General features: G+C 42.1%; 1 protein-coding gene and 1 long non-coding RNA gene across 8 annotated transcripts in view; one reads left to right on the plus strand and one right to left on the minus strand.

Annotated features, from left to right (window-relative positions):
* The first annotated feature begins 6 nt into the window (after positions 1 to 6).
* On the plus strand, positions 7 to 810 carry LOC107181694. 2 transcript variants are annotated; one of them, XR_001512381.1, is made up of 2 exons: positions 7 to 142; positions 247 to 810. It is a non-coding gene; the product is annotated as an uncharacterized LOC107181694 (long non-coding RNA). The 2 variants fall into 2 exon arrangements; XR_001512382.1 differs by having other exon boundaries at positions 250 to 810.
* Positions 811 to 1,825: 1,015 nt separating this feature from the next.
* SNX10 (sorting nexin 10) overlaps positions 1,826 to 20,044 on the minus strand; it is a 37,236-nt gene continuing 19,017 nt past the window's right edge. For 4 of the 6 annotated variants that reach the window (XM_006778985.2, XM_015558184.1, XM_015558188.1 and 1 more), the window contains exons 3-7: positions 16,348 to 16,434; positions 11,932 to 12,032; positions 11,443 to 11,541; positions 4,083 to 4,295; positions 1,826 to 3,625 (exon numbers count right to left, since the gene is read on the minus strand). In XM_006778985.2, the coding sequence (XP_006779048.1) occupies positions 3,544 to 3,625; positions 4,083 to 4,295; positions 11,443 to 11,541; positions 11,932 to 12,032; positions 16,348 to 16,434 (582 nt within the window). In that variant the 3' untranslated portion in view covers positions 1,826 to 3,543. Of the gene's footprint in view, positions 3,626 to 4,082; positions 4,296 to 11,442; positions 11,542 to 11,931; positions 12,033 to 13,662; positions 13,777 to 16,347; positions 16,435 to 20,044 lie in introns of those variants that run through there. The other 2 variants (XM_015558186.1, XM_015558185.1) reach the window with 2 other exon arrangements.

Genomic DNA, 20,044 nt, shown 5'->3' on the forward strand with positions numbered 1-20,044 from the left:
CGGGGGCAAAGCTATAAAGAAGCCCCCGAGGTAAGAAACTAGCAAAAACACCACCACCGGTCACGCCCGCGCTGTGCCGCGAGCTGCAAAGACAAGCGGCGTGGGGTTTGGAGGCGTCCACGCTTCTCGTCGGGGAGAAAGGGTATTTTCCTCTTTAGCATAAGTCATTCGCATAGTGTCTTTAGAGCCAGCAGAAACTGTAGCTTAATTTTTTTCTCTCTCTTTTCCTCTGTATCTTTTGGAAAGAAGTCTTTGGAATTTTGGAGAAAAAGAAAAGCGTCACTTAACGACCCTAGAGTTTTCGCAGCTGAAATAAATGAGTGGCCAACGCACTGTTCCTAACAAGGATCTAGAAAGTTTCCAGCCAGACTGAAGGGCAACTGTGTCCGACTTAAAGGGACAATGGTGACTCGTTTTGTGAGATGCATACGGCAAAGAATAGAGCCAAAATCCTTTGAAAATATTTCAAACGTTAAAGAAATTGTTGCTTATTTACATCCTTCTAAAGTTTTTGGACTCCACTCTATTAAAATGTGTTCATTTCTTATGACCTTTATTTGCAAGGAAAATTGTATCTATGCTTTGAGTGTCAAATTGCAATAACGAATTTCAGAAAGCATTTTGTCATTGGAAATGTGTCTACATATAATAAAGTAACCAAACGTCTGTGTTCCAAACAAAAGCAGAGAACTGTACTGAGATTGTATTGAGATTTGAGATTTTTAATGGATTGCATCCATTAAAAAGATGCAGCATTGTATTCATAAGATACCAACTAAGTAATTTAAATATTGAGAGGAAAACTGTTTTGAAACCGAATAAGCTTTTGTTTCGTTGTTTATATCTTCAGATTTTAGAGGCCTTTTGTGAAAGGCATTGTTCCTTTATAGCCGAAATACTGACCCCCTTGTTCATACCACAGTAGCTCAATAAGGATGAATCCTTAAGGCACCAAAAATTAAACATAAATTGAGTTCAAAACAACATTCAATTTACTGTTGGATATAATGGTAGTTGTGGCTAGGCTAAATGAATTTGTTTAAATTCTTAATGGCCATAAAAGAGATTTTAAGGTTATTGCATATCACTTGTTTGTATTTAATTATTCAATAAAATGTGAGCGAGGCTTGAAAAGCTCCTGCATGATATTTAATATCATAAGGGACGTCACTCCTTAAACATCTCTGTTTTTCCTCAGTAATTTTTAAAACTTGAAATTTGAACTGGAATTTAAATCACTTTCTTCCAAGTGAGACTTTAAAAGAAGCCATAAGTAACAGGTGCTGGCTTTCACTGTTGACCCCTTTGGGTTCTGTATAAAAGCGGTCCCCGAGCAAAACACATAAACCGACTTTATAGGTGAACAGTTTACACTTTCAGAATGAGCCCGGGAAATACAGTTTTAACGTATATAAACCAGAAACCACCCAGGATTAGAATTTTTTAAATTTAAGTTACATTAAAAATAGTTTTAAATGAACATCTATTCTGTTCAGTTTAGTTACTTAAGTCGTCATTTTCTTTTCCTAAATAAAGCTTTATAAGACTATGCCAGATGAAAATAAGAGACTCGAACAAAGCCAGAAAGCCAGGGGAGCTGAAGTTCATCTAAATATTTCAGCTGCTGAGTATCAGCGTGAATGGTCCTTAGATATCAAAACAGCCAAACCAAAACTCAAGTGTGTACAACCAGAGTGAATAGTAAAGCAAATTTTACCCGACTTCTTCATTAAAAATGTACCGATCATTCAGAAACACACTGAATTTAGGTCTAAGTCAGAAGAAATACATTCTCGTATGAAACAAGTGATCCAACGCACTAAAGTTGTTTTTGTTTTTTTTTTCATGTTTATTGTGAAAACGGTGATCTCGTGAAGTCTGCATACCACATATCAGGCATTACTTAATACCCATTTTGATGGCTGTTTACATCATCTAAAAATAATATGACAACTGGTAGCATATATACATCCTTTTCAAAACTGCTGAAAAACAGAAATAATGTGATTCAAATACATGTCGCCGAGGAGCTGGGATCCGCTCTTAAATGACAGGATGGTAAACTTTACGTGTTGGCCAGATAAAAAGAAATTGCTAAGCCTCTTTTTTTCTGTATTAAGATAATGAGTCCTAGGTGATAAAGTAATAAGACCCAATACATTAAATCAGAATATTTACATAAGTTCAATGTTTTAGACCAAACAAAAACGAAAAGGAGAAAGCATGGAATCATTCTTATTCTAAATTTAATTTTTTTTCTATTGCTTCTTAATTACAAGCATTTCAAAGACTTTTTAATAATACAGTAACTTTTAAACTCCTAGTGGAGATGAGGTGAGGTAACATTTAATTAAAGCAACAAGTTACCCCAGGTATGTGAAAATACCTTGCTGTTAGTTTCAGGGATATTTTGTACCATTCGACAGGGAAGAAGCTTGGGTAATTGTCTTAAGAAAGTGCTCTCTCATCTGAAAGTTGAAGTTCAATGTAGTTTAAGACGTTTTCTCTTTGGGCCATTTTAAAAAAAAAAAAGATTGTATTGAATTATTTTAAGTTACACCAATCCTCTGGAAGCTACCTAAAATGAAAAGGCTTTTTTAAAAAAATGAATAAATAATTTTTATATCCTTTTCTAAATTACAGGAATACTTACTGATAACACTAAAGTTACTTTTATTAGAGCCTACTTCTAACTTAAAGATCAGTAACAAGTCACCACCACTGACAAAGTTATCTACGGATAGGAAACTGCACATTTAGTCAGAAAATAAATCATTAACCTGTAATTCCAATTACACAAAGATAATGAAAACAAATGATTTGTCTCCAGAAACCATGTGTTAAAGCTGATTTTTGGACAAAGAGACTGTATTTCTTAATCTACATATTGCAAGCCTAAGCAAAGTCACTGGCACGGTTTCTGTTTTGTCTGGGATGTAAACATTATTTTAGCGTGTCTCTGTTCCCATCTAAGTGTGAAACAGAATACTGGCAAGGTTAAACTCTCTTCCAAGAGTCCAAATACCCAAAAGCAAAGTGTCTTCCCGGTGCGGGGGAGGTACCCACAAAATACCAGCCCATGTCTGAGCGAGGCCGTCTGGTCTAGGTTGTCAGTCTTCAGAGTGGTTAAGCTCATACGTGCTGTGTTTACGCGAACACTGCCCCGTTGATTCAAAAAGGAATCCACTGTCTGGATTTCAAATGCTAACTATTTACCTATATTTTCAAATTCAGTAAAAGCAACCAGGTTGTTGTTGTTTTAAACACATACACCATGTCATTTGGGAGCAGGATCTTGTTTTACCAATAATGTTGGCCTGTATAGGAGAGAGTTGCAGTCACAGGCCTTTAGCTTTTTACGGAAGCTTAGCCAAAATAAGACAACATGAAAACAGCATGAGTAAACAACCCAACGTCTTAAAGAATTTAAGTGCCTACTATCATGACAGTGAGCTTTAGGTAAAAATAGATCATGAGCGGGCTTTCTCCTCTGTGACTGGACATAATTTGCTGTTCCGAAGATGGTCATGTTAGAATTCTTTTTCAGGATTCCTGCAGAGCCGTGCTCGTTTTACACCCATGCGAACTGCTGTCATCACTACTGTGGCCAAACCCGGAGGATGAACTGGAAAAGAAGAGAGGGGGGAAAATAATAAAAAGAGGAAATTGGTTTTCACAACACACTCAAAGCCTGAGTAACAGAGGAGAACTTTAATTATCTCCAGTCACAAAGAGAGACAGGAAATTTGGACTTTTAATTAGCCATTTGGAGTGCAGTTGGATATTTTTTTAGCTAGATAATTTAAACGCGAATAATTCAAGTCTGACTAAATGAAAGTCACATAATCAGAATGCAGATAATTGAATTTCTACTGCATTCATTAATTCAGTGTGGAGGTGTGTGTGAGGACTCCTATGATGAGCTGTCACAACTCAATAAAATCTCAGTCAATTAATTTTTTCATTATCTTAGGATTACATCAACAAAAAAAGGGAAGCATGTGTAGAGATCCCTACACATGCATGTGTGTGCTACGTGTCATATAAATACGTACGTGTTACGTGGAAATGCAAGGAAATACCTTTCTGAACCGTAATCTATATTGTTTTCTTGTTCTCCGGCTTCATCTTCTTCAGGGAAGCGCCTGTTCATCAAGGCGAACTTGTGAATTGCTTCCTCTACCGAGTACTTCGTCTGCCCAGAAACGCACGCCTCGATGTCTTCCGCGTTCAGGTGGCTTTGCAAGAAGAGGTGCAGGCTGCTGTCTGAGAGCAGGAGCGCGTTGTGTAGGACCCTGTGTAAGAGAAAACAGGAGAGAGCGTCAGTGAACGGGGATGAACACCTATAGGGCAGGAGAGAGAGAAACAGCCAAAAGGAGCCACCGAAGTCATTTCTTGACGGTGGCCAACTTTGCATCCATGATGCTCTCTGCCTATTAAAAGGGACGGAAGCATATGTTAACGTCTATTCAATTATTTGGGAATTTAGGTGAGTAAAAACATGAAGCTGATGGTTAAGAACATCTGTGAAAAGAATAACTTCAAGGACATTTCTTCCATGTAACCATCTGTTACGGCCATGTGGATTAATTACGGAAATATTTTGCTTATGGAGTCATAGAAATGTATTCCACTTGAAAAAAGAATTTTTTTTTTACTGCCAACCAGCATGTCCATTCTGTGATCTTTATGGGCTAGGGGCTGTCCGGACACATCAAAACTTTCAACTACTATTAAAAGTTCTATTAAAAAGTCATCTCTTTGTTGGAAAAACTTCACAGCTTTGCTTCTGTACAAGTTTACAAGGGCTCAGTTGAGAGCTGGCTTTTTTTGAATACCTAAAACTAACCAGAAATTTCTCCAAAATCTTCAGTGGAACAAAGAGAGTACAGATTTCAACTAGTCCCTCAGAACGGCAAGGGGGAGCAAAAACCAGCCTGTAGCCGAATCTACACATGCTCAGGTTCACATTATCAGGGAACGTGTTTTCTCTGCCAAAGGACACCCTCACATTTAAATAAAAACAGCTTTTAACTTTTTAGCCAAGACTTTTATGTATGATAATTTTGTCTCTGTTCATAGTTCAATAACGATATAATGATGGGATACTAACACCAGTTGTAGGAGGCGAAACTAAAATACGAAACCCTAAGTATAATTTTGCCCAACATGGGATTTGTCATGCATGCATTTTTTTAACAAGTTACTAGAAAAAGTACATCCCTCTTGGTCATTCACATTTAAAGTCCAAGAACATTAGAATATTTCCTTTGCCTCAAAATGAAACAGAATCCTTTTTTCAAGAAGGCAAACATCTAGAAAAGCGCAGTCTCCACACCACAAGGTAGCCATCCCCTAGGCCAGTGATGGCGAACCTATGACACGCCTGTCAGAGGTGACACGCGAACTCATTCTTTTGGTTGATTTTTTTTGTTAAATGGCATTTAAATATATAAAATAAATATCAAAAATATAAGTCTTTGGTTTACTATGGTTGCAAATATCAAAAAATTTCTATATGTGACACGGCACCAGAGTTTTAGGGTTTTTCAAAATGCTGACACGCCGAGCCCAAAAGGCTCGCCATCACTGCCCTAGGCTTACAATTGTAGTTTTAAAAAATACTCTTTACTGACGGGCGGGAAGAAAACGTAAAACCGCTGCGTTTTTTTAAAAGGCAAAATCTCAGGCCACGCAGCTCACACTTCCTCTCCCTCCACATCACATGATGAAGACTCATTTACCGAGTACACGCAGGAACGTGGCAAGCTCCTCTTACTATTGAGATTTTCCACATTTACAATGTTTGCCGCTCTTGCTTTAAATCCTTCAGTTCCAGAGGACGTGTCTGTGGCCGGGACCCACTCACAGGAACTTGAATTCACTGGGAAGTTTGAACGGAGTGTTTCCTGCCAGCCGTGGTGCAAGTAACTGGTTCATAGGATTATACTTACTGCTTTGTTTCTGGTGGAAATGTGTTTTATTTTCTTTATAAAATAATAGGTAATCTTTAAAATTGATTTTAGATGGTTCAAGGCATTACACCGCAAAAGTAATGAGCACTAATGCCAATGATATTGGACACAAATTCATTTTAGCTTTATTTCACGTCTAAAGCAATTCTACTGAGCCTTGAACGGCTCAGGCACGGTTATTAACTCGCTGGTAACCTAACACATGGGTACAGCAAACCAGAGTGATCAGAGCCCAGGTTCGTCGGGACCTCAAGGCTACTGTCTTTTTTCCTGAGCTATAATTCAATTTCCAATTTTACTGTACATTAGACTCATTATTTCTCAGTGTTTTCTGCTGAATACTGCCATCTGGAGGACACGCCGCTGAACAGCGAGAGGGAGCTGGACACACCCAGCTCTCAATTACGAAGTGAGAGAAACGTGTGGCTGGGGAGGGGACCCCAAAATCGGTACATCTGCGACCAACTCTGGGTTTTTTAATTCCCTCGGCCTGGCTGGCTACATGCATGCCACTGTGCTTCACGGGTATGAGTTTTAAACATGCCAAAAAAAATTGTAATATATTTATGATTTTTATCTTTAGTCAGATATTTCCTTCCAAAATTAAAAATACAGTCGAGAGCGTTCCCCTCCTGGTTCGGTGAGCATGACTAGTTCATTTAACATTATCTCTGGCTTAATACATATCAGCGAGCGTTGTGACTGCCATCACCACAATATTAAATCCTATTTTTACCTTAGTCATATTTGCGCCGCATTTTCCACAAACAAATCAAATCGCAGTAAATCAGCTTCAAACTTAATACAAAGAGTACTTTGTAAAACAGTCAATAAAATGTCATCGTTATAAGCCTCCATAAAAATAACTGTATACAATGTTCAAGCCTTTACAAAAGGAACAAAAAACGGCCTCTAGAATGTTACAGGAATGTGTGAAAAGCTATTTACCACACGAGTCAAAAGTTATCCCTTTCCCCATAAGAACGTTAACCCACACAAAGCAAAACCTGTTTTTCCCTTGAATTGGATGCAGTCGAAAAATCTGGTTTTCCTCCACGTGATTTTATTAGGTGTATTATGTATTGGTTCAGTTGAGAACAACATATAGCTATGCAAAAACACTGTATCCACCTAAGGGCGCCCTGGCTCTGCTGTGCCCAGCACAATGGCATACCTACGCACTTGTATCGCCCCTGGAAGGTTAGCAGTTTGATGTAGGGGGAAAATTTTAATTCAGCCTGTTTACCTCTTACCATGAGAAAAAATAAAGCCCAAGCCGACAAATCTTCATGGAAGGCATTCATGAACTGTGCTGTGGTGCCCTCTATTGAACACAACGACATAAAAACTGTGTGTGTGTGTGTGTGTGTGTAACTAACAGTGTCTCCATGGTATCCTTTGGTCAAAAACTGTAATATTCCTTTAATTTTAAAGAAATACAAAACTGTAATACAAAAGCCTACATTATAAGGTCCGAGTAGTTAGATTAACGGGATGGATTCAGTCAAGGAGGGCTGCTCCCATTGTGACATCAATCAAACGTAAAAGCTAGTTGGAGTGCCATTTTCACGGGTGGAGTCTTACCAACAGAATTTATAATTTTAGTCTATTTTTGCCATAACTATTTGTAGAAATGACTGACAATTTATAAATATCCGGGGGAGGGGGGAGGAGTCCAAAAGGGAGATTATAGCAAAGATTGAGGAAAAATAAATATATTTAAATATATTTGAAAAATCTCACAATCATACTGACCAAATATAGCATTTAAGAGTTCTACTAACTGTAATATAGTGCCTCCACTTTTCCTATAATTTCCTTGTCTATAAAATTGAGACAGGAAATTATATGATGGTCGTTACTGAGATAAAAACATGAAAGCTATACATATAGCAAGTGTTCAATAAATGGTATAAATTATTTTTTTGGCACCCAGTGAAAGAAACAACTTTCTAATTCCTCCATGAAGATTGACCTGGATATGTAGTTCGCTATTAAATATGTATTGTTTCTCCAATGACCTTAAGTGAAAAAAGCTGTTATATTACATACACACACATGCCCGAAGACAGTTGGATTTTGAAGGGTTTGAACATATTAAGTGCCCTTGGCTCATAACTTCCAAACATACATAAAAACCGGATTTGTAGCCGAAACCGGTTTGGCTCAGTGTTTAGAGCGTCGGCCTGCGTACTGAAAGGTCCCAGGTTCGATTCCGGTCAAGGGCATGTACCTGGGTTGCGGGCACATCCCCAGTGGGAGATGTGCAGGAGGCAGCTGATGGATGTTTCTCTCTCATCGATGTTTCTAACTCTCTATCTCTCTCCCTTCCTCTCTGTAAAAAATCAATAAAATATATTTAAAAAAAAAAAAAACCGGATTTGTAAAATGCATGCTGAAGTCTACCACACAAGCAGACTTCCTATTTAATGCGTGACGTCTTCCTTCCCAACGCCTAAAGTAAAGTGTTCTACAAACAAACGGGGTGCAGGCCATCGAGGGGGCCATGAATAATGGGTCTCAGGCTGGGGACAGGGCACAGTGCCGAGGGGCCAACTGGTAGGTCACATCCAGTTTCCCAAAGCGGCTTGAGCTGAGGGACACCAGGGGCGCCAAAGACACGGAAGGCTGTCACCTACACAAACCAGGCAAACAACGGGAGAGAATCTGAGGAACACAGAAAGGCGGGGGGGAGGGGGGGGGTCCTTTAGGTCAGGCCTGAAGCCACCATGTGGTATTAGACTCCTTGCTTTCTTCAGGTCCAAACCACACAGAAGCACCATCAGGTGGGAGACTATGGAACAAATGATATCACAAGAGAACTTGGTGCCTGTTCTATAATTCGACTTCTGGCTGATAATCCAATTGTAATGAATCCAGCCATCCCCCGATACACACTTAGTGCTTCCCCACTCGACTGGGAGCTTCAAAAGGACCAGGATTTGTGTTCATTTCGTGCGGCCGGGTAACCCCAGGACCCAGCCCAGACCAAAGTAGTCACTTAACAAACAGATTTTCCTTTGATGCATCACTGAATGACACAACCACTAGTGGGGTCAACAATGCATGGGTAACACTACAGCCCCCTTATAGCAAACCAAGGCTCAAAGGAATGAAGTGACTTTTCCCTGGTCATCCAGCCAGAAAACAACCAGGAGCCAAGACTCGAGGGAGACCTGGAGCCCAGATCATCGAGCTCCTGATCCAAGACACTCTGCACTATGAAGTCCGCATCAAACTCAGTCAACAAGCCCGGCCGGCCAGCTTGGCTCACTGGTTGAATGTCAACCTATGAACCAGGCTCCCGGTCAGGGCACATGCTCAGGTTGTGGGCTCGATCCCCAGTGTGGGAGTGTGCAGGAGGCAACTGATCAATGATTCTCTCTCCTCATTGATGTTTCTATCTCTCCCTCTCCCTCTCCCTTCCCCTCTGAAATCAATAAAAATATATTCTTAAAAAAAGAGAAAAAATTCAGTCAATAAGCAGCCAAACAACACAGTTCGCAAAAATAACCCAGGGCAAGCCTCATCCCACTGCAGCCGAATGACACTCACTTGCGTCTCTGATTTACTAAAATCAACTGAGAAAGAACGGGTCATGTTCAAAACAATGAAGTGACTCCCAGTCAGAGATGCATGCCCTGCGATCAACCAGCAACATAAATACAGAGACCCATGCTGTCCGCTGACCTCACAAAAGGAGTCCCCTCTACAGAAAACAAGCAGCTCCCCAGTGCAGGCTGCCCAGGCCTCACAGGCATGGCCCGTCTGCAGCTTCCCCGAGCAGCATCGAGTGACAGGCCACTTGGCCACCTTGGGCTGCAGGGGCCACAGCTTAAGGGAGAGGCCATCGGCCACCTGGGTCTCAGACAGACAGCAATTAAAGTCAGAGCTGTCCCCAAGGGAAGGGGCAGAAGAACTGGACCAGGTCTTTGTTCTCTCAAGCCTGTGATGCCCAAAAGAATCTCACTGTCACGTTTTCCCAGGTCCCGGCTCAGTACTAGGTCTTCTGACCTCATGTCATTTTTATTCTTCTAGCTTCTTTTTCTTTTCCGGCTCCCCCTCAATTTATTTTTATTTTTATTAATTTCAGAGAGGAAGTGAGAGGGGGAGAGAGAGAGAAACATCAATGATGGGATAGAATCATTGATTGGCTGCCTCCTGCACGCCCCACACTGGGGATCGAGTCCGCAACCCAGACATATGCCCTGACCAGGAATCAAACCTTGACCTCCTAATTCATAGGTCGACGCTCAACCACTGGGCCACACCGGCCAGGCCCCTCCCCCCAGTTTATAATCGTGGGTGTTTGTTTATGTCTCCATGACCCCTTCAAAGGAAAGGCACTCTATCAACCTAATAGAAATAAGTATTAATATTCATGGGCATACTTAACACCCAAACCGGTTACGAGTGAGCCACATGGAGAGAAGGCAGCAGATGATCTCAGGCTAGCTCTAAGGTGCCATGCAGTGAACTCAAAAGGGGATTACTTCAGATCCTAAAGCGAATAGAAAATGAGAGTCCAGGTGACTGGGCTCTGCCACCTAACCAGTAGTCATGTGGCTCAGCCTATTATCTATAAAGTAAGAAGTTAGAAAAATCAGCTCAAAGCTATTTCATTTCTTAGTGCATCAAACAAATAATGGCCAATACTTAGATACCACATATCATATGCCAGACTGCTGTGAGCGCTTTACATTTGTTAATTCATTTAATCCTCTCAACAATCTTATACAGCAGGTGCTCTTAGGGACTCCATTTTACAGACGGGAAAACGCAGGCAGAGAGGAGGTAAGGCTGGCCCCAGCTCCCAGCTAATAAGGGATGGAGCCAGGATTTGAACCCAGGCAGGCTGGCCTCAGAGTCTGTGTGCAAACCAATGTGCTGTCCCATGGGATGGGAATTCCAGTGTCTGGGGGGAGGAGGATTATAGTAGTGTGAATTTAAGTCGCCTTCACTACAGTACCTCCCATCACCACGTAATCCGGAGTCAGTAGACCACTAAGACTATCTAACACCCCCTTATATATGGTCCCTTCAAAGAGTGGAGTGAAACTAGAGGAGCCCAGAGGGTATTAGCAGCCCACCGGAAAGCGGGTCTTTGTCCGTCAATCCTAACTGTTGTAAATAAAGACAGTTTTTAATAAGTGCCTTTTTAATAAGGCACATCTGTTTCCTGGAAAACTTTACTTTTGTCAGCTACACTCCCAAGTAATTTGGCTCTGCTTTACAGCTTAAGGGACCAAGTATTTATCATCAGACTCAATTAGTTCATTGTTTTCTTTCTAGATTTGGTCCCTAATGTGCACCATCAGTTGAGAGCCACAAGGTGGCGCGCTAATACAGGAAATGAACGGCTGAGGTTGGCTCCGGAGCAGATGAGGAGGATTTCAGAGACAGGACTGTGCTCCTTCCCAGGTCACAGGACACCCAGCTCTTGCAAAGCGCTTCTCTGCACACTTACTTTCTGAGGAAATCTTCCAGACCCTGGCGCCGCTGGTCCACATGCTGGCGATTGTTCATGTTGAAAAACAGGTTTTTAGACGGAAGCTCTGGCAGTTGTCTAATGAGAAAGAAGCAAAAATTTTATCATCATCAGATCAAGATGGCTTAGTTACAGAAATCCCTCAGTGAAAGCACATTACGCATAATAACCATCGCACAGTGACTGTATATTACATATGTATTATATAATAAGAATAAGAGAATATTAACTTAAAGAAAACCCCATTTTTAAACATTGTTGAGGCCTTTCATGGTCAATACCCATGAAAGCTGGTGGAATTCAAATGATAAATTTTAAATTCAGATGCTGTAGCCACAAAACTAACTAAAACTATAATTATAATCAAGAATGCCTGTAAAATCCATAATTTATATCTCACGCATATCCAAGTTCTAAATATTGAATATATTAATTAAGTCTCCTCGATATATCCTTTAAGTCACTTACACCAGCAATGCATTACTCTGGAGTCTCTGCCTCAGCCACACAAATTCTCTGTATCTCCTTCGTACACAGGACGTCTTCATTGTAAAACACATGCTATTGGTCTGTTCGGAGAAAAGAAACATATAAGCCTTACTTGAGGGAAAAGATGCTTTTTTTTTTACATCTATGACTCACTATATGCCTCCAAATTTATGTAAGTAGGATTTTTAGCCCTGGCCGGTTTGGCTCAGTGGAAAGAGTGTCAGCGTGCGGACTGAGCTGTGTACTGGGGGCCCAGGTTCAATTCCGGCCAAGCACACATACCCGGGTTACGGGCTCGGTCCCCAATGGGGGGTGTGCGGGAGGCAGCCAATCAATGATTCTCTCTCATCATGTTTCTATCTCTCTCTCTCCCTCTCCCTTCCTCTCTGAAATCAATAAAGATATATTAAAAAGAATAAATAAATAATAAACTAATCCGACTGGCCAGGCGTTTTAAAAATAAATAAATAAATAGGATTTTTAAACCCAAAACTACATGTGCATTTAAACCAGATTCAAATCTTCTACATCACCCATCAATATGGCAGCCCTGAAGACAGCTGGGCTGACATAAATGTTGTCGGGGGTGAGCCATTCACTCCCGGAGTCCTGAAGTAGCCTCCTGCCCACCTATCTGCACTGCTTTCAACAAAGAATCATAAAAACCGAATCCTGAAGCATAAACGACCAGTAAGAACTGAGGGTCATCCACTGCTTTTTAACACCTGCCATCTGTCTGAGCAGCTGGAGAAGCCCTTGGGGGCTAGAGACACCTTTTCCTGGTCCCTGACGTGACATCACAGAAGCTGTCATGACCGTGACAGGCCTGCACTACAGATCACACAGATCACCAGGAATCCCGAAATCACTTCTACTTTTTTCAAATATTTTTTTATTGATTTCAGAGACAGGACGGGAGAGGAAGAAAGAGAGAAACATCGATGATGAGAGAGAATCATTAATCGGCTGCCTCCTGCATGCCCCCTAGTGGGGATGGAGCCTGCAACCAGGGTATGTGACCTGGCCGTAATCAAACCAGCGACCTTCTGGTCCATGGGACATTCGCTCGACCACTGAGCCACACTGGCCAGGGCCTGAAATCACTTTTAAACAAGAGAAGAGCATTTCCCTTCTCTGGCAGGTGGGAGGGAACCTAGTCTGAGTTGGAAAGGGGTGTGAGGCCCTGGGACAAGCATCCTCATGGGTGACCCAAATTCTAGTCCTGGCTCTGCTAGAGGGCAAATCACTTCCACTCCAGCTCCCTGAATAACACAGGGGTGAGCCAGTGCATGCCTACTTCCCAGGGGGGCTGTGAGGATGGGTAACAAGCACTTGGCAAATGTCATCCATTAACATCGGTATTCCTTACCAGATGCTGGTTTCCTTCCAGCTACCCTAAGGCAAGACGCGGAAAAAGCCACCCCCAGAGTCCCCGTCCTCAGCAAAATGGCAACACTTTCCTTTGGGTAACAAGAGATCCAGAGTCCCCGTCCTCAGCAAAAAAAAATGGCAACACTTTCCTTTGGGTAACAAGAGACTGGCAAATGTTTGTCCACTGATTTTGTCAGAAGGCCTCTATTCTCTATATTTATTTCAAATTTCTATTTCAAAATCTTTACGTTACCAAATGAGAGATGTTTTGCCTCCAAGATTTGTATTATTTCAAAAAGTACTTTTCCATCATTTTAAAAACACCCAGCAGTTGTTTACCTTGGGAAATGTGATTATGTGCATTCCTTCTTTTCTTATCTTTTTTTTTTTTTTTTGCATTCCTTCTTAAACATTTAAGAGGTATCTGAGAACATCTGGGAATTCCTCAAAAAACCTTGGCTGAGGAGAGGTTACATTAAGAGACCTACCCCCAAAAGAAAGATTGATCTAAATCCCTTCATCTTTGACAACAGGGCAGCCAAATGTGCTGGAGTCTGTGGCACAAGAACACTCCATGTGTGGATTTCAAAGCAGACCAGGGCCTCAGGCCGATGTGATCCCCGGGGAGTAAGAAAGCAGGCGTTTACAGCAGAATGAGCCCTAACGGGCCTGGGCAGGGGCCCTTCTCAGCGCTCCTCCCCGGAGAGTGCCAGCACTGAGGGGCTCCGTCCACACTGGTCGGTTCCAGCTCCCTTACTTATCTCTGCTCAGATTCATTGTGGATGCCAGCAACTGAGATCCAGCGGGTGCCGACACCAGACAAAGGTCTGTCTGCCTCGAAGTCCTGCGTTTGCAGAACAAGTTCAGGAGAATATATACCATAGACTACCCACCTCTACAGTCCACATGTTTAAAATGCTAAGTAAAAAAATAAACAAACAAACAAAATGCCAAGTAAATGCTAAGATTTCAGAGTCACCTGATATAATTTCCCTTAAGATTGACTTACATGAGCTCAACGCTGGCTTCTCTACCTGCAAAGCTCTCTGGCACACCATCGAGGACTCTCCAGTCCCCCATCGGCTCTGAACTGTACAACGGAATCAGACGACACTGAGATCGCTAGTTTACCAAGTTCCTCTAGACCGATTTGCTTGTGTCTGCTATCTAACAAGCCAAGACTTCTTCATTGTCCATTTTTTCGCGTATCAGAGAAACACCAGAACACCACCCAATGTCTGTGGCACCCACCATTTCTAGCTCGGAGTGGACATTTCTGAATTCACATCATTAACTCCCTGAGGAGAATCAAATTTCACCCCTACCATAAAGTATGTGACAAGGACCCATAAATGTTTTAGAGGAAGCTAAAAGGCAACTAAAGGATTTAATTCCATTTTCTTTTCTTTTTTATTAAGGGAGAGGGAGAGAAACATCGATGTGAGAGTGAACATCAATCGGCTGCCTCCTGCACGCATCCCCACCAGGGATGAAGCCCACACCCCGGGCATGTTGTGCCCTGACCGGGACCGAATGGGCAACCTTTTGGTTCACAGGATGACACCCAACCAACCGAGCCACACACCTGCCAGGGCAAGAATTTCATTTCATTTTCAAAGGCTTAATCGTAATTTCCCACACAGAATTTACATCTGGTGTGACTTTATGAGCAAAACCAAGACAATATCAACATGCAAAGCACAACCTGGCAATGGCCTTCAACACAATCACCAAAAAAAAGCAGCCTGGCCCTGACTGGTTTTTCTCCGTGGTTAGAGCGTCGGCCTGTGAGCCAAGGGTGGCAGGTTTGATTCCTGGTCAAGGGCATGTACCTATGTTTCAGGGGCAGGTTTCCCAGCCCTGGTAGGGACGTGTGCAGGAGGCAACCAATCAATGTGTCTCTCTCATGTCAATGTTTCTCTTTCTCCCTCTCTCTCCCCTCCTCCCTCTCTTCCACTCCCTCTGGAAATCAATGGGGAAAAATATCCTTGGATGAGGATTAAAAAGAAATAAAATAAAATAAGAGTGTTTACTTTGTTTTTCTAAGTTGGAAAAACTTAGAAAGAAGGAAGGTGTATGGCCAGTGACTGCGTGTCCAATACAGCACACCAACTCAGTTACTTGCAATGGGAAGACTGAAGGTGGCTAAAGGTTACTTCACCTGTGCTGTCCTCACAGATACACCTGGGCCTGTTGCTATGCCCCCGAGAAAAGCCCCGACGAAATCAGGTGGGGAAAGTGACTAATTCATGATCAGGACCATAAAACTCTAACATGTGGGCCACGTCTGGCCGGCCACTGATCTTCACACAGAGTGTCACTGGAACACAGCTGCACTCATTCATTCATGCCTTGTTTGAGGCGGCTTCCCTCCAAGAGCAGAATCGAGGAGTGTCGAGGGAGACAGCGGAGCCCACGGAGCGGAAAATATGTACTGCCTGCCCTTCACAGGGAACGTGTGCTGACCCAGCTCAAGAGGACCCCAGAAGGCCACACACCCAGGACATTGCTCAAGAGACTATGACAGAGCATTATTTCCAAATAAAGAACATCACTGCTAGTTATTGTGTTGATTACTCAGAATCTAGACTAAGGCAAAATAATAGCACATATCCAGTTCCGACGTTCTTACTCTACATATGAAACACTGCACATCTCCTCTCCAGAGAACCCTACATCCTCTCAAAACAGATTTATCGAGTGGTATACTTATTACCTGGAAATATGCTATCACAGATCATAAATACCATTAATGAGGTATAAATAGTCTTTAACTGTGAATTTTAGAAATATTCACATCTTCATGAAGTATTAATATTAACAAAGGTATAATAAGGAATTCAAATAAGAAATATCTCAACTTTAGGAACCATCTTATTGCTTCCTTGAAGGTACAAGCATTAGCTGTGATCATTAAAATTCAGTTCTTTGAATTCAGAAAGCTTTACAAATGTCCACTGTAAGTATATCGAAGTATCCCCTCAAACATATGCGACTGAAAATGACTACTGACTGCATACTCACATGAATACAGATTTCATAGTCGATGTAAGAATGCCAGAAGTCCTCCTTCTGAATCCTAGGATCCCGCACCCAGACACTCACGAACTCCTGTAAGGGCGCCATAAACAAACGAGTTTCAGGACTGCAAGGAGGACTGGGGAGGGAGGAGAGGAGTGACTGTACGAGGACAAAGCAGAAATGAGCTCTGACCAACGTGGTTATGACCCTCTAAAAAACAAGAAGTTAATGAATCGGGCACCACAGGAACTCCAAAAAAAGAACTGTTTTGCCATAAAACGTAATTTTTTAAATAATGCAATACCAAGCTGGCTGCGCTGCTGCAGAGTCTCAAAGATTATGTGAAGACAGTTAAGAAAATATACCTTAAAACAGATTCTTGATTTTTAATCTGCAGAACAGGTTCACGTTTTTCTCCAGTTTCTTGCTTCCTTCATCTCTCACAATTCAAAGTCTAGGCCCTGCCTGACCTGTCACTTCCCAGAACACAGGTCAGAAAGAGCAGCAAACGTCATTTGAAAAGCAAGCGCTGAGAGTTGACAATGAGTTTGTGTACGCACCCCAGCTTCATGAGGATAAACTTCATTTAAAAATTTGATAATGTTGCCCGGCCGGTGTGGCTCAGTAGTTGAGCATCGACCTATGAATTAGAACACAGTTCCATTCCCAGTCAGGGCACATGCCCGGGTTGTGGGCTCAATCCCAGAGTGGGGCATGCAAGAGGCAGCCAATCAGTGTTTCTCTCTCATCACTGATGTTTCTATCTCTCTCTTCCTCTCCCTTCCTCTCTGAAATAAGTAAAAAGATATTTTAAAAATAGATAATGTAAAACAAAAATGTATTATGTTTGGCATGATAAATTTTAAAGTATAATTTATTCACTTGGTGATTACAAATTTGTTCATGGAATTTAATTTTCAATATTTTAACTTTGGGGCTAGAAAAGGGGAGCTCCAAGGCTGAAACTTATGCCATTTCTTACTGCTTTGCTTTGGCACGTCTGAGAGGCAGGCAGAAGCCAAGCAGTAAACACACCAGACCAGAAGCAGAAGAAAGATTGTGGGGTTTTCTGGAGAGAGCACCTCCGTCCTATTGCGCAAATACTAAAGTGAGAATTTCCACACAGAGGATTCTAGAAAGAAGAAACAGTCCAATTCCCTGAAAATAACCTTCGCCACCTATCGAGCTTCACCTTCTGAGACCACGCGCCCTCTGTTCCTGCACTTGAGACCTCTGCCCGCCCCGTGTCCTCAGTAGATAAGGACTCTGAGTTAATGTTCCAAAAGGTCTTATTTTAACATGTTTTCGTGTGTTTTTAGTGTCATTCAGAAGACAGGCAATAAAAACAAGGTCTCAAAATAGTGATGCTGTAAGTGTGTTGGCTATTATTTCTCAAAAGCACTTTCTAAACTGTTAGGGGCCCTATAGACCCAAAGGGAAATTGTTAAAGCAAATTGTTAAAGCAATCGCCCCAGCTCCATAGAGTGTGAATGGGTCAAGATAGAGGACCTCCTGCCCAGAGATGGAAACTGAAACAAAACCCAGGAAGCTGGCCCTCCGGCTGTCCACATTTCATGTGTGAGTGTGTGTTTGCGTGTGTGTGTGTGTGTGTGTGTGTGTGTGTGAGAGAGAGAGAGAGAGAGAGAGAGAGAGAGAGAGAGAGAGAGAGAGAGAGAGAAGGGGGGAAGAAACGTGGATTGGCTGCCTGAGAGAGAGAGAGAGAGAGGAGACTGACTCATTTTCCTGGAGTACTTTTCACACATCCACAGTCTTAGAGGAATGAACCAATCATCAGTAAACCGATGCACACAAGGACAAACAGGCTAGGAAGAGAAGACCAGAGCATTTATCCCTCCAAACACCCCACACACTCAGGGCTACATTCTGACGTTCATGGGCCCTTCTCCAAAAAAATACATTCAAAATCAGACTTTATGACTTCACTGGCATAAAGATGAATATATTACTATTATATATGAAAACCTTTTCTTTGACCTAAAAGTTCATTTTATTTTACTGATTAAAAAAAAAAATTTTTAAAACAGCCCTGCCAGCATGACTCAGTGGTTGAGCTTCAACCTAGGAACCAGGAGATCACGGTTCGATTCCCAGTCAGGATGCCCAGGTTGCAGGCTCAATCCCCAGTGTGGGGCATGCAGGAGGCAGCCGATCAATGATTCTCTCTCATCACTGATGTTTCTCTCTTTCTCCCTCTCCCTTCTTCTCTGAAGTTAATAAAATGTGTATTTTTAAGTGATAAAAAAATAAAGTTAAGCCATTTCCATGGGCTCCAAAAAGCAATGTGGGCCCAGGGCACTGTGCCTGATGGAGAGGTGGGCAGAGCCTGCCCTCTGAGCAAGGCGGATGGCTGCCCACAGCTGACAAGGTGATGACTCCGCTTTGAACCAGGGGATCCTAGTCATCAGGTCACATGTGAGCCACACTCCCTCTCAGGGTGCTGGCAGCTGTTTTTCCACTGGAGGGGCAGAAGTCCTTAAATAGACCCAAAGGGAAATTAAGTATTTCCAACAGCTCGATGTTCCACATTAACGGGAGCCGTGCACCTGCCGCTGAGTCAGTGGCCTTTACGCAGATCAAACAAAAACTAGGAAAACACACTTGTCAATTGGCTACAAATTTGTGATTTTTTTAAAAAAAATGTTTCTGAACTTAAGCTTGTAAAATCCACAGCAACTCATACCTCTGACCACTCAGCATACTAGTGGGTGACGAAGGATGACTAAGCGTTCTGGAAAAAATCAGGGCTTATTGTCCCTATTGGTTTGCTACTTCCAGTCATTAACATATAAGCATTGAGTAACATGTCCCCCATCATGGGGAGAGCCCTGAAATGATGGTCGCAAGACTAGGGGGAAATTCTGTCACCCACTTCCTAAATTATGAATGTATTCACCAAGCCTCTGTTTCCACATCTGGAAAGGGGGAGGAATGGCTGTCCATCCTACCTCAGCTGTCTATGAGGAGAATCAAATTATAAAGTACTGGTGAAAACACGGGGAAATTTTTCATTAAGTGCTACATGAATAGAAAGCAGTAGTATACTTTTCTATGTAAAATATTATTACATAGAGAGGGAAACATCTGTAAATAGAGTCAACAATAAAAAAAAAAGAAAAAGAAGAAAGGGAAATGCTTACAAACCCAAAGCACCGAGGTCTTCATACAAACATTGGCAATAAGGAAAGGTTAACCAAATGTGTACGTGTGTGTTTTTTTAAGTAAAAATGATTAAGTACCCAACAGCAAACGCTCTAACACTGTAATTTTTCAGCAAAATGCGGAGTGACCTAAAAATTCCCTAGTACGTACTCGGGGCAAGGCCTTCCTTACTTGTGAAAGGAATGGGCAGCACAGATTTGTAAAGGATCACCCCGCTGTGTCTCAGTGGGTTAGGATTCTCAGACTCTGCCATGATGGCTACTCATTAAGTCTAATCTTTAATCTTTTGGGAGAAGGGTGCATTGAAGGCATACTTTAAAACCATGCTGGGGGGGAATGAATTCTAAAAACACCCCAATGCATTTAAATGCACACTCAAATTTAACGATGGTGCTAAGGCTCCAACCATCTTTTCAATCCCGAAAAGCTTTAACTTGGTTAGGGTGCTAGATATCACTCTTCTTCTGTGGATGGTGAACTTTCTTCCTCCCTGTCCTCTTAAACGCTGCTGTGGCCCCCA

The sequence above is a fragment of the Myotis davidii genome, unplaced genomic scaffold (assembly GCF_000327345.1).
Source record: "Myotis davidii unplaced genomic scaffold, ASM32734v1 scaffold168, whole genome shotgun sequence".
NCBI classification, from domain to species: Eukaryota; Metazoa; Chordata; class Mammalia; order Chiroptera; family Vespertilionidae; genus Myotis; species Myotis davidii.